The following is a 13,163-nucleotide window of genomic DNA, read 5'->3' as shown; positions in this document are numbered from 1 at the left end:
TTGGATAAAGCACAAGATTCGTTCTTGGGCTGCATCCAAACATGCCAGCTACTGGCGCAGCTTGCAAACTTGCGCTCAGACAAAAGCATTTCTACCAGATGCAGAATTTACTTCTGCTTTTATGTGTTTTTGTGTCGTCAATTTTTCCCATCCTCGTAGTCCAACCCTTACCATTTTCTTTCAATCCTTCCCTCTTATATATCGGGAAAATGATCAAAGGGAACGTGCCATTTGAGCCGATTTGTTCTGATTCCTGAAGCATATTTATGTTATCGTTCATGTGCTAAGACACACAGACTAAAATTATTCAAGAACGATTGTCTAACTTATAAAAGATTGGAATCAGTGGGATACCCATACCCAAGTAGCACACGTTATTACACTTCAATGACAGTAACTTATATGACACAAATTCATGGAACAAGTAGAAGACTTTGCAACGTGCATTATAACTGCTGTGTAACCTGAATTTGATTCAGCGCGCACATCAGTCCCAATGCAACTGAAAAAATAAGCTTTATCAAGTTACAATTTGTTGATGTTTTTCCCATTCAACATTTAGGACCAAAAATTTGCATCCGATAATCAGAGTTAAAATATAGAATTCAATCTACTTTAAACTCGCTATATCTACTCAAAATCTAAGTACTATTCTATATTTATGGTGAAGTTGATCATTGTACTTATTGAAAACGTGTGCGCCTTGGTTTTCAGAACATCAACCTACAAAATAATATTCATAATTTTATTCCCGTCATATAAAATTTACAACTAAAAAGTCGAAATATGTTCAGATAGATTTTTTTTGAATAATATTAATTTTCCATATACCAAAGTTAAAATAGTTGACCAATCGCAATAGTTAAAAATTGCAGTCGTTTCAAATTTAATTAATGTTTCATTCCCTAATCATAATGGTAGCCATTGGCATAAGTTTTCTCATGCATACACTGCCGTGGCAAAGAGTAGAAATATTTTCTCTGGTAGAGAGAATTTACTTCCCAAAACGAAACAAGTTTGCTTCGCACATGTACCGGATAAAAAAATTGGGTAGATTTAACTATAGCTTTTTTTTAAACTGAAGGAATTTTCTACTTATTCTACTTATTGTTTTAATATTATTTTCCGGGATAATGTACGGAAGCTTTCAACCGACACTGTGATTGTATTTCTTTGTTGCATCACAACGAATACGGTAACCGATATGAAATCATTACTTAACTTTGTCTTATAGTGTGTCACTTTTTCATTGTCACATTTTATTACGAGACAAATTGGCGACTAAAAATATTCAATGCGAGTACGTCGTGAGAGTTAGATTACCGGAAATTTACGTTGGAATTTATTGTAACTTAGTATGATGAGATGTCAATTCGTAACATTGTTTTGACTCCATTGTCACCATCATAATACAACATGTTTCGCCGTGTTTGTCATGCGAGCATTATGCAGCATCTTTTTTATTTTATTTTTTTTATGAACAAGTTACAGATGCTACTTGGGATAATGAGAATGATTGCTTTTCCATAGTATTTTCATCATATTCTTTCAGAAAATTGTGTTTGATACCTTTGAACACAATTTTCACAATCGTTACGCACATGAAAAAGGGATTGATCATTATTTCCAAATATATTTCTGAACTTTATTACATTATTTAGTGTATTAAAAAAACAGTCTTTGTCAATTTTATGCCATTAACATGCGTAAATATAAAGCATCACAGATCAAGCAGTAGCTTCTGGTGAGTTACGATACCTTGCTATATTTTTTTTCTTCTAATAATGGCGAAGGTGACGCTTTTTTATCTCGGCACTGTTTATGAGTAAGATAACTCAAAAATAATCTTACTCGGGACGAGTTGTTCAAACTGTTCGAACACTATTGACAAAATAACTGCTGACTTAATATAAAAAACATGTTTTTTATATTAAGTCAGCAGTTTTAATGTTTTTTATATTAAGTCAGCAGTTATTGTATTTGTATTTATATTCTGATTTCTATCTTTGCGAAATACACTTTCGATAATACATACAGCTTTGAGAATTTTGAAAGTCCTGCAAGCTTGTTGGTGTTGTGATAAAATGATCATCAAGCATTGATAAAGGTTGTCCAGAATTTTCTTCGAATGCGAAAAATCATCGGAATTCCTATGCAAATGATTGCGTTCCGTGCGAAGCGAACGGTGCACAAATAAATCTACAAATGGTCAACTTGTTGATGTGTACCGCAATTTTCACTTTCAGTAACGAACCGCACAAAGTAAGTTTATTCAATACTAATTCCAGTTATGCAGGGTCTCTGTTTAAATAGTAGCGTGTATGTTGTACGAAATACAAAGTAAACTAATGTATACTAAATTGTCGTCTCTGTTAAATGAAGCCATGGTAATGAATGGCTTGAAAAACAGGAAAACTAAGAGAATTTAGACTATTAATAGAACTTTCGACCACTAATTACCTTAAATATATTCTTTTGGTTTTTCGAACCCATGTTTGGAAACATGTCTAAGCAGTAGGTATAATGATATCGAAAAACTTGGGTCGAGCTGTAGATTTTTTTCATTTAATAATACAAGTTTAAGCTTGGAGCTGTATATGTTCAAAACCTGACCGCTGTTTTTATGGTTTGCCCCTCTATATAGAAAATAGAGACGAAATCCGACGTAAAATTCTCATTGTAGTATCGTTATACTAAGCTCGTCATTTGTTTTGAAGTTTCTTTCCATTTACCGAAAGAATTGATTAGCTCCAATTATACATAAACTAAGCACAAATGTGATGAATTAATTAAAAAAGTATACAAAATGTGAACATAGAGCCTTCTGATGCAAAACCTTGCTTATGAATAAACACATAAATAAGCGCAAAAGGAAAAACAAACAGGCCCTCGAAAACTGAAATAGGAACACCCTAAAACACCAAACAAAAAGTGAACGTTATGAAAAAGCATATTTTTACAAAAATTCTTTCCTCATTGCTATCATAAATTTAAGACTTTTTCTTCGACACTAATGCTACTACTTTTCAAATCACACTGTTCATAGTAATATATTACTAGGAATATTTAAAGAATTACGAATGATAACCTCTCTTTGTTAACTTAAATTTGTATTAGGAACTAGGTTGGCCATTACACAAGTTATTCATTTGAATAATATGCTACTTAAACTTATGGGATTTCTATCTCTAGCAAGAAAACATCACAAAAAATATGTGCCATTATAATGAAAACAATTAACAAAAAAAAGCTCTCATTTGCATTTTTGTGTATTGTTTCCAACATAGTACATAGGCTATAAAGGATATGGAAAGTGAAATTTATAACGATCGAAAACTGTTGCTTGACTCATCATTCAACCAATTCAATAAAAATCAGTTATAATACTCCTAGAACCTAAACCTGCTTTACATATTAGAATCTATTTACTTCGCTATTCAAACAAAATCAATAGTCGAATTATTACGAAATGATTCCTTTTATGTATATATAAGATAATCCTGAAGTATTAGATACAACATTTCGTCGTAAGTATTCGAGCTACCATTTTTAGTAAAACGGACTAATTTTCTTAACCTGAGCTGATAAACACCGGAAAGGTAAAACTACATATACTGTTCAGTTTAATATTGATTTCCGTATTATACTCTAAACTTGCAATTGCATTCAATTATTAAAACGATTGTCAGAACTCGCAATTAAATGATCTATTTCGAAGTTATCGAAATTAACTGCTCAAGAATTCACTTATTTGAAACGTTAATGCATTACATATTGACACTGTGACAGGTGACTTACCTCTTCACATAATGCCAGCATACGGCGCGTACTATCCAGCGACTAAAATATGACAAATTTGTATAGTAATATTTGTTACTTTTACGATGGGTGTTTATAATCACCTCATCCACCACTTGTTGCTGTTTGAGTTGCAACTCCTGCAACTCTGTTTTTGGGACACCAGCCCCATTTTCCGCGGGAACTGCAGCAGGCATTCTGAAAAAAAGGAATATGTTACCGCCTATGACAAACAAGTATTTCCTTTACATAAAATTTACGCAATTTATTCATTGTTTAAGATATGACATGAACTTTTCTTTTTGCCATCCTAATTAAGAAGAGCTTTTTAATCACTGTGAAAACGAAAACAGAAACTAGGAGAACTTAGTGTCATATAGTATTCAAATCATTTTATTAAGTCCGCAAAATTAATGTGTATGTAATTTTGCGGACTTGATAAAATGTTTGTATGTCCCGTCTTTTTCCCGGTTTTCTCAATTTTCCCGGTCACAGATAATTTAGACTAAATACAACGAGCAAGGGCATATAGTTGCCTCGTATGGCCGGCATAGCTCCAAATAATTCTTTTTAATATTTTTTCCCTGATTTTCGATCGGCTTCAATCAATCATTTCAAGTCAGTTGACAAAACTATTAAAAATTTCCAAACATTTTGTAAGTAGTAATATAATAATATTGTTTTTCTATCTGAATCACCAGACGATCAGTTTAGGCGACCGTTATTCGTCTTCTAACCGACCGTTACTCGTCTTTAGCTCCATCATTGTTTTGCCAGTGTAATGCATTGTACACCTTTTCAGCAGAATTTTTTTTTCGGTAAGCTTCAGTACTAACAATTAATCACTTTTCATGATGTTATGATCACAGATGAGTTGTGCTTTGAATAACCCATTTTTCTGGATCAGTAAAAGATGTAGCCGAATACAAGTACATATCACGTTATAAAAATACACGAGCGCTGCTATTATTTCGAATAGCCCATTCTGATATTAGAAGGTCAAATTACACAAAGGGAATGTAATACCGAAACTTTGCTGTTCATGATATTAAAAAATATCTTTACATTTATTATAAATCATGGGACCAGGAGCGACCACCAACCCGAGAAGAGTGTGAGATCAAATAGAAAACTCATTTTGATGTTGTGATGTTCGCATTTATCGATTACTCAATTTGCTGTTGTTTTGGTCGTTTTAAGTGGCAAAAATCAAAATCGAAAGCAAAAAGATATTCCGATGATATCAAACAGAAAACTATTTTTGCTAACAGCGAAAGCAAACTGAAATCTAAATAAGATATAGATTGTTTCTTGTTGATAGCAAAACTAGTTCTCAATTTGATGTTATTATCAAACAACGAAAACAAAACTGGAATGCATAATCAGTTATTGATTTGCTTTAAAAAGACATTACTGAAAACAAACAAGTCGCGAGCATAAGCTAAAAATAGATTGGGCAAAAGACCCAGGATAGTATACCTTTAGGCGATATTACTTGCAACAATAAAAAAGTGTTAAAAGCACCAACACCTCCATAGAGAGAGAGAGACTTGGGTTTCGAACCTAGGTGATTTGGATTCCGAACTTTCTGCGAAAGCTATGGAATGTGACGTTAAGCTGTAAGTAGATGGAGAATTTTCGATCATATGACAAGTAGTGTTGATTCACAAAGTTGTGTACAGGTAGTTTTAGCCGATGTATACTCGTTTTGTCGCATCCGTCCCGTAACCATCGTGAATGGCAGTGCGGCTATTTGATAGATATGAAAATGTGCTCTTTGTCTCTCTCGTATCCAGAAGATCATAATATCAAATTGAGTTATTTATTTGATATCACTCTACTCGACTACCCGAGCAAAGTCAAACATCAAAACGAGAGCAAATCGAAATCTTATTATGATAGCAACATCACATTGAAATCTTAATTTGATTTCAGCTCATCAATTTTTCAATTGATATCACATTATGTTATCATTTTGCTGTTACTTTTGGAAAAAATACTTGGGTGGCAAAAATTTTGGGAAACTCCAAAAATGATTATTCAAAAGCAACAACTTAATAACTGCATCAAAATAGGACTAATTCTATTAGGCGATACAAAAATGCAAAAATAAATTTTAATGGAACAATTATTCCTTCAATTCTACGTTGCGTTTTACAAAAATGCTTCCTGTGGCAGTTGTCCGGAACCATAACCGTGATCAAGGAAAAGATTTTTGTCAACACTTTTGCATCTTTTACACCAATAATCCTCTATATTTTTGCTTGCGAGATTATTGTTGCAACACCACACATCTGGAGGACATTGGATAAGTTGACGATCATTGGTGCCACGTCTATCTAAAGCTAGTTCATCTCCTTTAGCGATCTCCTGGCATACTGGGCCTTCACCAGATCAGGCCAAAAGGCCTCATTATCTTTCGAGAACGAATAGCGGCTTGAGCATTCTCATTTCGCTGGTCGTCACAGAAAGACTCAGGAACATGATATGAAAAATACATTTGACGTTAACGATTTCCTTCTGGTGGGGTACGTTAAATATCAGATTCTCTAACAGTTTTCGCGTTTAGTTAAAAAAAAAACGGATGTTAAATGTTCTGACTATTATTTTCGGTTGTTGTTTTGGCTGTTATTGTCTGTGGTTCAGAATTCGAGTATCGGTATTGCCAAAGTGATTGTTTTTTCGTGCATCAACTAACAAGTCCTTTGAATAATACGCTCTTCTTTATATCATACTAGCTGAATTACCTGGCGTTGCTCGGAAATGTTTCGTGAAGACAAGGCCACAAAAACAATTTTTGAAATTGTTCTGACCATTGAAATACTCAGAGCGTAGTAAAACACAACCTATTTCCACGTAACCGCTCAAGACTGTGATAATAATTATTTGATAACGAAAGGCTGTTCATAACTACGTTAGATAACACTTTCGTTCTATAGAATAACGATTCAGTTAATTCAAATGTTATCGTAAACTTATTTTCATCAACTCGGTTCAAAAGTTTTCACAATTTACATGAAAAAAATGCACATTAATTCTATGATTTCTTCGTCAATTCAGATCAATTGTACCTCCCTTGGTTAAAAATTTTGATTTCCCCTGCCTCTTGTGAACACTTTTGTGATCCTCACTTAGTTGCTAGAAATATGCAGTACTAGTCAAGAAGTACCGTTTGTTCGTAAAATACGATCAATTCACTTTATACTTCCCATGTTTGGGACACTTGCTACACTCCTTCCTTGAAATAACCCTTTAATCTATTTTGATGTGAAGGTAGTTTCTGTATAAATCAAGAAGTATCGTTTCTCGTCCAATGAATTTTACATTGAATTCCTCTTTTGTTAGTGAACTTGCAACAGCTCTCTGCCCTCTGAGTAGTAGAGACGGGGGGAGCGATGAAAATTTATTTTCCAGACTCTTTTCTCCTAGTCTATATTCTCCGGCTTCCCTCGTTTGACGAAAAGTATGATAAATTTAACAATAAACCTCTTTTTAGAGGCACTTGCTACAAACTCCAACCTTTTGTTCACCTGTGCAATGAATAGCTTTTTCACCACCTCTGAATTGCAATAAGTACCTCTGCCAAGTTTGGTGATAATTTACTGAGTTGTTATGGAATTATTCCGATGTTTACAAACAATTGAGCTGAGAGCTTCTTCAATAGACACTTGTTATCTTTTCATGCGTAAAAATATCCTTACGATCATCTCTTAGTTGTAATAAATATCTGTGCCTGTCGAGAAATTTCGATTTCGTAAAACTCGAAACATTTTGTCTCAAATTCCCCCTGTTAGCAAACACTTACTGCAACCACCACCTCTCCCACCCCCCTCCTCATTAAAATATCTCTTATAAGAACCTATGAACAGCAAGAATTACTTGTGCCAAGTAAGTTAATAATCTATTGAGTTGTTTTGGAGTTATGTTCGATCATATATACAATTTATCCTTTACATGTTTGAGTTCTACAAAAACTATGTATGGTCTTCAAAAAGTATCGATACTCATCCAATTAGATCATCTTTTTCATGATCTCCTGTCAAAGACCCTAGCTAGGCCTCCTACCCCATAAAAATACACTTATGACTATCTCTGAAGAGCAAGAAGTATCTGTGCTAAATTTGATAGCAATCCGTTCAGTAGTTTCGGCGTTATAACATTGAAAACATTACACCCCCCCCCCTTTTCAAAGGCACTTGCTGCATTCACCCCCCATATAAGAATATCTAAGATATGCAAAATATTTCTATGGTCTTACAAAACTATCGATTTATCGTGCCCCCCCCCCCCTTCTCATCCCCCGGTTAAGAACACTTGCTACGCTTTCTCCCTTTTATGACCATCTCTGAAGAGCAAGAAGTATCTGTGCCAAGTTTGGTGGCAATCCGTTCAGTAGTTTCGGAGTTATGCTGTTACTAACATTACAACCCCCGTTTTAAAGGCACTTGCTACATCCACCCCTCGTCAATTCTAAGGTAGGTGAATTTTTCCATAACCACACAAACCCCCCCCATTCCTTCTTTTTTCCCAACCCTTTAAAAATATGCCAAGGACCATCTCTAAAAAGTTTGAATATTTGATTGTATTTTAGCGCCACCAAATGAAAGAATTTTATTAACTCCAATCAACGACGTTATAAATCATCATGTTTCAGAGATATAGCGTAATATGTTTTCTATCAGAAACTTTCGAGCGCTGTTGGAGCGCTTGGCGAATAAATTCCTAACTAACATATTTTTCATAATGTAGACCTTGACATCCCGAACAACTTTCCTCAGAAAAAAAGCTTTGGAGATTTCAGGTTCTGAGGTTATCCTATTTTAGCACACTAGCTCCATATAGTACAGCGATTTTGCATTAATATTTGAAAGACTTAGAAAACTAGTTTGAAAACCCTATTCTCTAAATAATTAGATTTCCATGAATTATCTATGTTTAATCCATTTTATCTGAAGCAAGCAAATAAATTGCTTAATGTTCGCTCCGAAATCAATTTTCATCGAATAATCCCGAATTTAAGTCTACACAAGAATTAAAAACTTGCTAAATCAGTGTAATGCTGTCTGTGGGCAGAAGTGAGATACTCGTTCATTGTCCCAATTAGTCGAAATAAGCAAGATATTTTCTTTGGAATCGAAATAACATATGATCTGGGATTGCTTATTGTCAAATTCCTAATTCACGTCTCCAGTAAGTCTTTGCTGTAAAAGACTTCACTCTAAAGCGCTCGCTCTTCTGAGCCTCGAATTTCTCGAGTAGAGTGAGATCAAATAAATAACTCAATTCGATATTATGATGTTCACATGCTACAGCTTCTGGATACGAGAAAAACAAAGAGCACATTTTCATACCTATCAAATAGCCGCACTGTCATTCACGATGGTTGCGGGACGGATGCGACGAAACAAGTGTACATCGGCTAAAACTACCTGTATACAGCTTTGCGAATCAACACTGCTTGTCATATGATCGAAAATTCTCCATCTACTCACAGTTTAACGTAACAGTCCATAGCATTCGCAGAGAGTTCGGAATCCAAATCACCTAGGTTCGAAACCCAAGTCCTCTCTCTGTAGGAGCGCTTTTTTATTGTTGCAAGTAATATCGCCTAAAGGTATACTATCCTGGGTCTTTTGCCCAATCTGATTATATGGAGAATAGGGTTTCCAAACTAGTTTTCTAAGTTTTTCAAATATTAATGCCAAATCGCTGTACTTTATGGAGCTAATGTGCTAAAATATGATCTAGCTCAGAACCTGAAATTTTCAATTCATTTCAGGTCTACATTATCAAGAAAACGTTAGTTAGGCATTCATTCGCCAAGCGCTCCTACAGCGCTCGAAAGTTTCTGATAGAAGACATATTACGATATATCTCTGAAACATGATGATTTAAAACGTCGGTAATTGGAGTTAATAAAATTCTTTCATTTGGTGGCGCTAAAATGCAATAAAATATGCAAACTTTCTGAACGAGAAATCGATAGTTTTTTAAGAGCATAGAAACGTTTTGCATATCTTAGATATGCTCATATGGGAAGTGAATGCAGCAAGTCCCCTTTTTCAAAGGTAATGTTTTGAGCTCTCAGCTCAATTGTTTGTAAATATCGGAATAATTCCATAACAACTCAGTAAATTATCACCAAACTTGGCAGAGGTACATTTTGAAATTCAGAGGTAGTAATAAAGCTATTTTTTTCTTGTCAAGATCAGATATTCATTGCAGTCAAAAAGGGGTTTATTGTAAAATTTATCTTATTTGTCGACAAACGAGGGAAGCCAGAGGATATAGACTAGGAGAATAAAGTCTGGAAAATCAATTTTCACTCATCCCCCCCCGGACGAGAAAAGATACTTTTTGATTAATACAGATACTACCTTCACGTCAAAATAGATTATAGGGTTATTTCAAGGAAGAAGTGTAGCAAGTGCCCCAAACATGGGAAGTATAAAGTGAATTGATCGGATTTTACGAAAAAATGGTACTTCTAGACCAGTACTGCATATTTCTAGCAACTAAGTGAGGGTCACAAAAATATTCACAAGAGGCAGGGAGAATAAATATTCTCAACCAAGGGAGGCAAAATTAACCTGAATTGACGAAGAGATCATAAAAATAATGTTCCTTTTTCCCATGTAAATTAAGAAAACTGTTGGACGATTAAGAGGAATCCTAATCTGTCGGACCGTGATTTGGCCAGAAAATTCGGTGCTACCCATAGTACCGTGAGAAGAACTCGACTCCGGGAAGGAATCAAGTCGTATCGAGCTAGCAAACAGCCAAATCGGACCATAAAACAGAATAGTGTGGTCAAAATTCGTACTCGGAAACTATATGACCAGGCGCTGACCAGGAGTTCGACGGGTGTCTTCTGATGGACGATGAAACCTAATCCCAGGTCAACAATTTTACTTGGCAACGGCTCGAGGGGATGTTCCAGCCAAATTTTAATTTGTTTTTGGCGACAAATTTGCAAGAAAATTTTTGATTTGGCATGGCATTTGCAGCTGTGGCAAAAAACGAAAGTTTTCGTTATAAATAAAACAATGACATCGGAACTATACCAAAAAGTGTTTTTCAAAAAACAAATTTTGCCGTTTATTCGATCCCACGACAATCCCTTAATGTTTTGGCCAGATTTGCCAAGCTTTTATTACAGCAAAGTCGTTCAAGAATGCTATGCAGAGAAAGGGGTTCAGTTTGTTCCGAAAAACCTTAACCCACCCAACAGACTCCAGTTCCGCCCTATTGAGAAATGCTGGACAATCATGAAGAGGAGACTCAAGGCAAAGGGATAGGTTATCAAAGACATCAATCAGATGACGACCTGGTGTAATAAGATAGCTAAAACGATGGACGAAGAAGGTGTGCGCCGCCTAATGAGCCGTGTTACAGGAAAAATTCGAGAATTCCTTCGAAACCGTGACGAATAATTTTATCCGTATTTTTTCTTAAAAGTATGAAGAAAACGCTACATTTGTATAAAAAAAGATCTTCAATTAAATAATAAATAGCTGAAATACAGGCAATTGTCTTTTTTTCAATTCTATCTGAAGCAAGCTTTAGTTATGAACAGCCTTTCGTTATCAAATCATTATCAGAATCTTGAGCAACAATGTGAAAATAAATTGTGTTTCACTACGCTCTGAGTATTTAAATGATCAGAACAATTTCTTAATTTTTTTGTGACCTTGCCTTCATGAAACATTTTTGAGCAACGTCGGGTAATTCAGCTAGTATGATATAAAGAAGAGCGTATTATTCAAAGGACTTGTTAGTTGATGCACGAAACCGAAAATAATATTCAGAACATTTAACATCTTTTTTAACTAAACGCGAAAACTGTTAGAGAATCTGATACTTAACGTACCCTACCAGAAGGAAATCATTGACGTCAAATGTATTTTTCATATCATATCATATTGCATATCCTGAAGAAGGTCTTTCTGTGGCTGACGATCAGCGAAATGAGAATGCCCGAGCCGCTATTCGTCCTCGAAAGAGAATGAAGGCTTTTGGTCGGATTTGGTGAAGGCTCAGAATGCCAGGAGATCGCTAAAGGAGATAAACTAGCTTCAGATAAACGTGGCACCAATGATCGCCAACCGATCCAATGTCCTCCAGATGTGTGGTGCTACAACAATAATATAAAGGATTATTGGTGGAAAAGCTACAAAAGTGTTGACAAAATCTTTTCATTGATTATGGTTATGGTTCCGGACAACTGCCACAAGAAGCATTTTTGTAAAACGCAACATAGAATTAAAAGAATAATTGTTCCATTAAAATTTATTTTTCCATTTTTGTATCGCCTAATGGAATTAGTCCTATTTTTATGCAGTTATTAAGTTGTTGCTTTTGAATAATCAATATTGGAGTTTCCCAAAACTTTGGCCTCGCAAGTTTTTTTTCCAGAAGTAACAGCAAAAAGTGATATGTGATATCAATTGAAAAATTGATGAGCTGAGATCAAATTAAGTTTTCAATGTGATGTTGCTATCATAATTAGATTTCGATTTGCTCTCGTTTTCATGTTTGACTTTGCTCGGGAAGGCACTCGATAGAAAAGAATTGGACAGGGAAAGTGAAAATGCCAACTTCTAACTATTAACAATACGCGAACAATAGGCAGACTCTTCTCCCCATATATGGGTTCTTTGCGACTGACTTATAAGATCTAGTCATTGGAAAAATATTTCTCAATACTCCCTGAATTTATTATTATCTTGTTCTGAGCCATACTATATTGAAATCCTCAACAACTATCATCGGCGTATTTTTACGAGAATATAATAAAGTTGAAAAACCGTGTCTATTGGTAGTTAGATTATATAAATCCTTCTACAGATCACTGAGCTATAAGCTTTCGAAATTTGAGAAAGACAAACACGCGTCTTTAGTTTTCCTCTCAGATACTGGTTGATACCAAATATCTCAGAAAAATTTAATTTTGAATTATTTGAGATTATGTCATACAACTGAAAATTTTAATAAGATTTGATGATCATATTTCTGATGGCACATATCAAAAATTATGTTGATACGTTAGATACAATAAGAGATATTCACGACAAAAAAACTTATCTCTCTCAGAGGGTAAATTTTTAAAAGGCGCTCTATAATAAATTCACGACAGAATGGGGTGTACTTGATTTATAGAAACATGAAATATATTTAGAAAAACACTTAGGATTTTTAGCGGTGTTAAGAGATTCCTTTCGCCATATTTAAATCAGTATTTTTCAGGAGAAATAAAATACAAATTAATCTGTATATGTGTCTAACCTGTTTCGCAAGGCATATTTTGAAACGACACCCATACTAGTATAAAGATGTGTTCTACATCAATACTCTCAATTTCGCAT

The 13,163-nt window shown here is 34.7% G+C and overlaps 1 protein-coding gene across 7 annotated transcripts in view; it reads right to left on the bottom strand.

Moving 5' to 3' along the window:
* The window catches only part of LOC131440587 (synaptosomal-associated protein 25), a 77,369-nt gene that overhangs the window by 49,534 nt on the left and 14,672 nt on the right, over window positions 1-13,163 (bottom strand). For all 7 annotated transcript variants that reach the window (XM_058611991.1, XM_058611997.1, XM_058611996.1 and 4 more), the window contains exons 2-3: window positions 3,903-3,996; window positions 3,799-3,840 (exon numbers count right to left, since the gene is read on the bottom strand). In XM_058611991.1, the coding sequence (XP_058467974.1) occupies window positions 3,799-3,840; window positions 3,903-3,995 (135 nt within the window). In that variant the 5' untranslated portion in view covers window position 3,996. The remainder of the gene's footprint in view (window positions 1-3,798; window positions 3,841-3,902; window positions 3,997-13,163) is intronic.

This window comes from Malaya genurostris, chromosome 1 (assembly GCF_030247185.1).
Source record: "Malaya genurostris strain Urasoe2022 chromosome 1, Malgen_1.1, whole genome shotgun sequence".
Taxonomy (NCBI): domain Eukaryota; kingdom Metazoa; phylum Arthropoda; class Insecta; order Diptera; family Culicidae; genus Malaya; species Malaya genurostris.
Note: the sequence above shows the minus strand (reverse complement) of the source record. Positions and strands in the feature narration are given on the sequence as shown.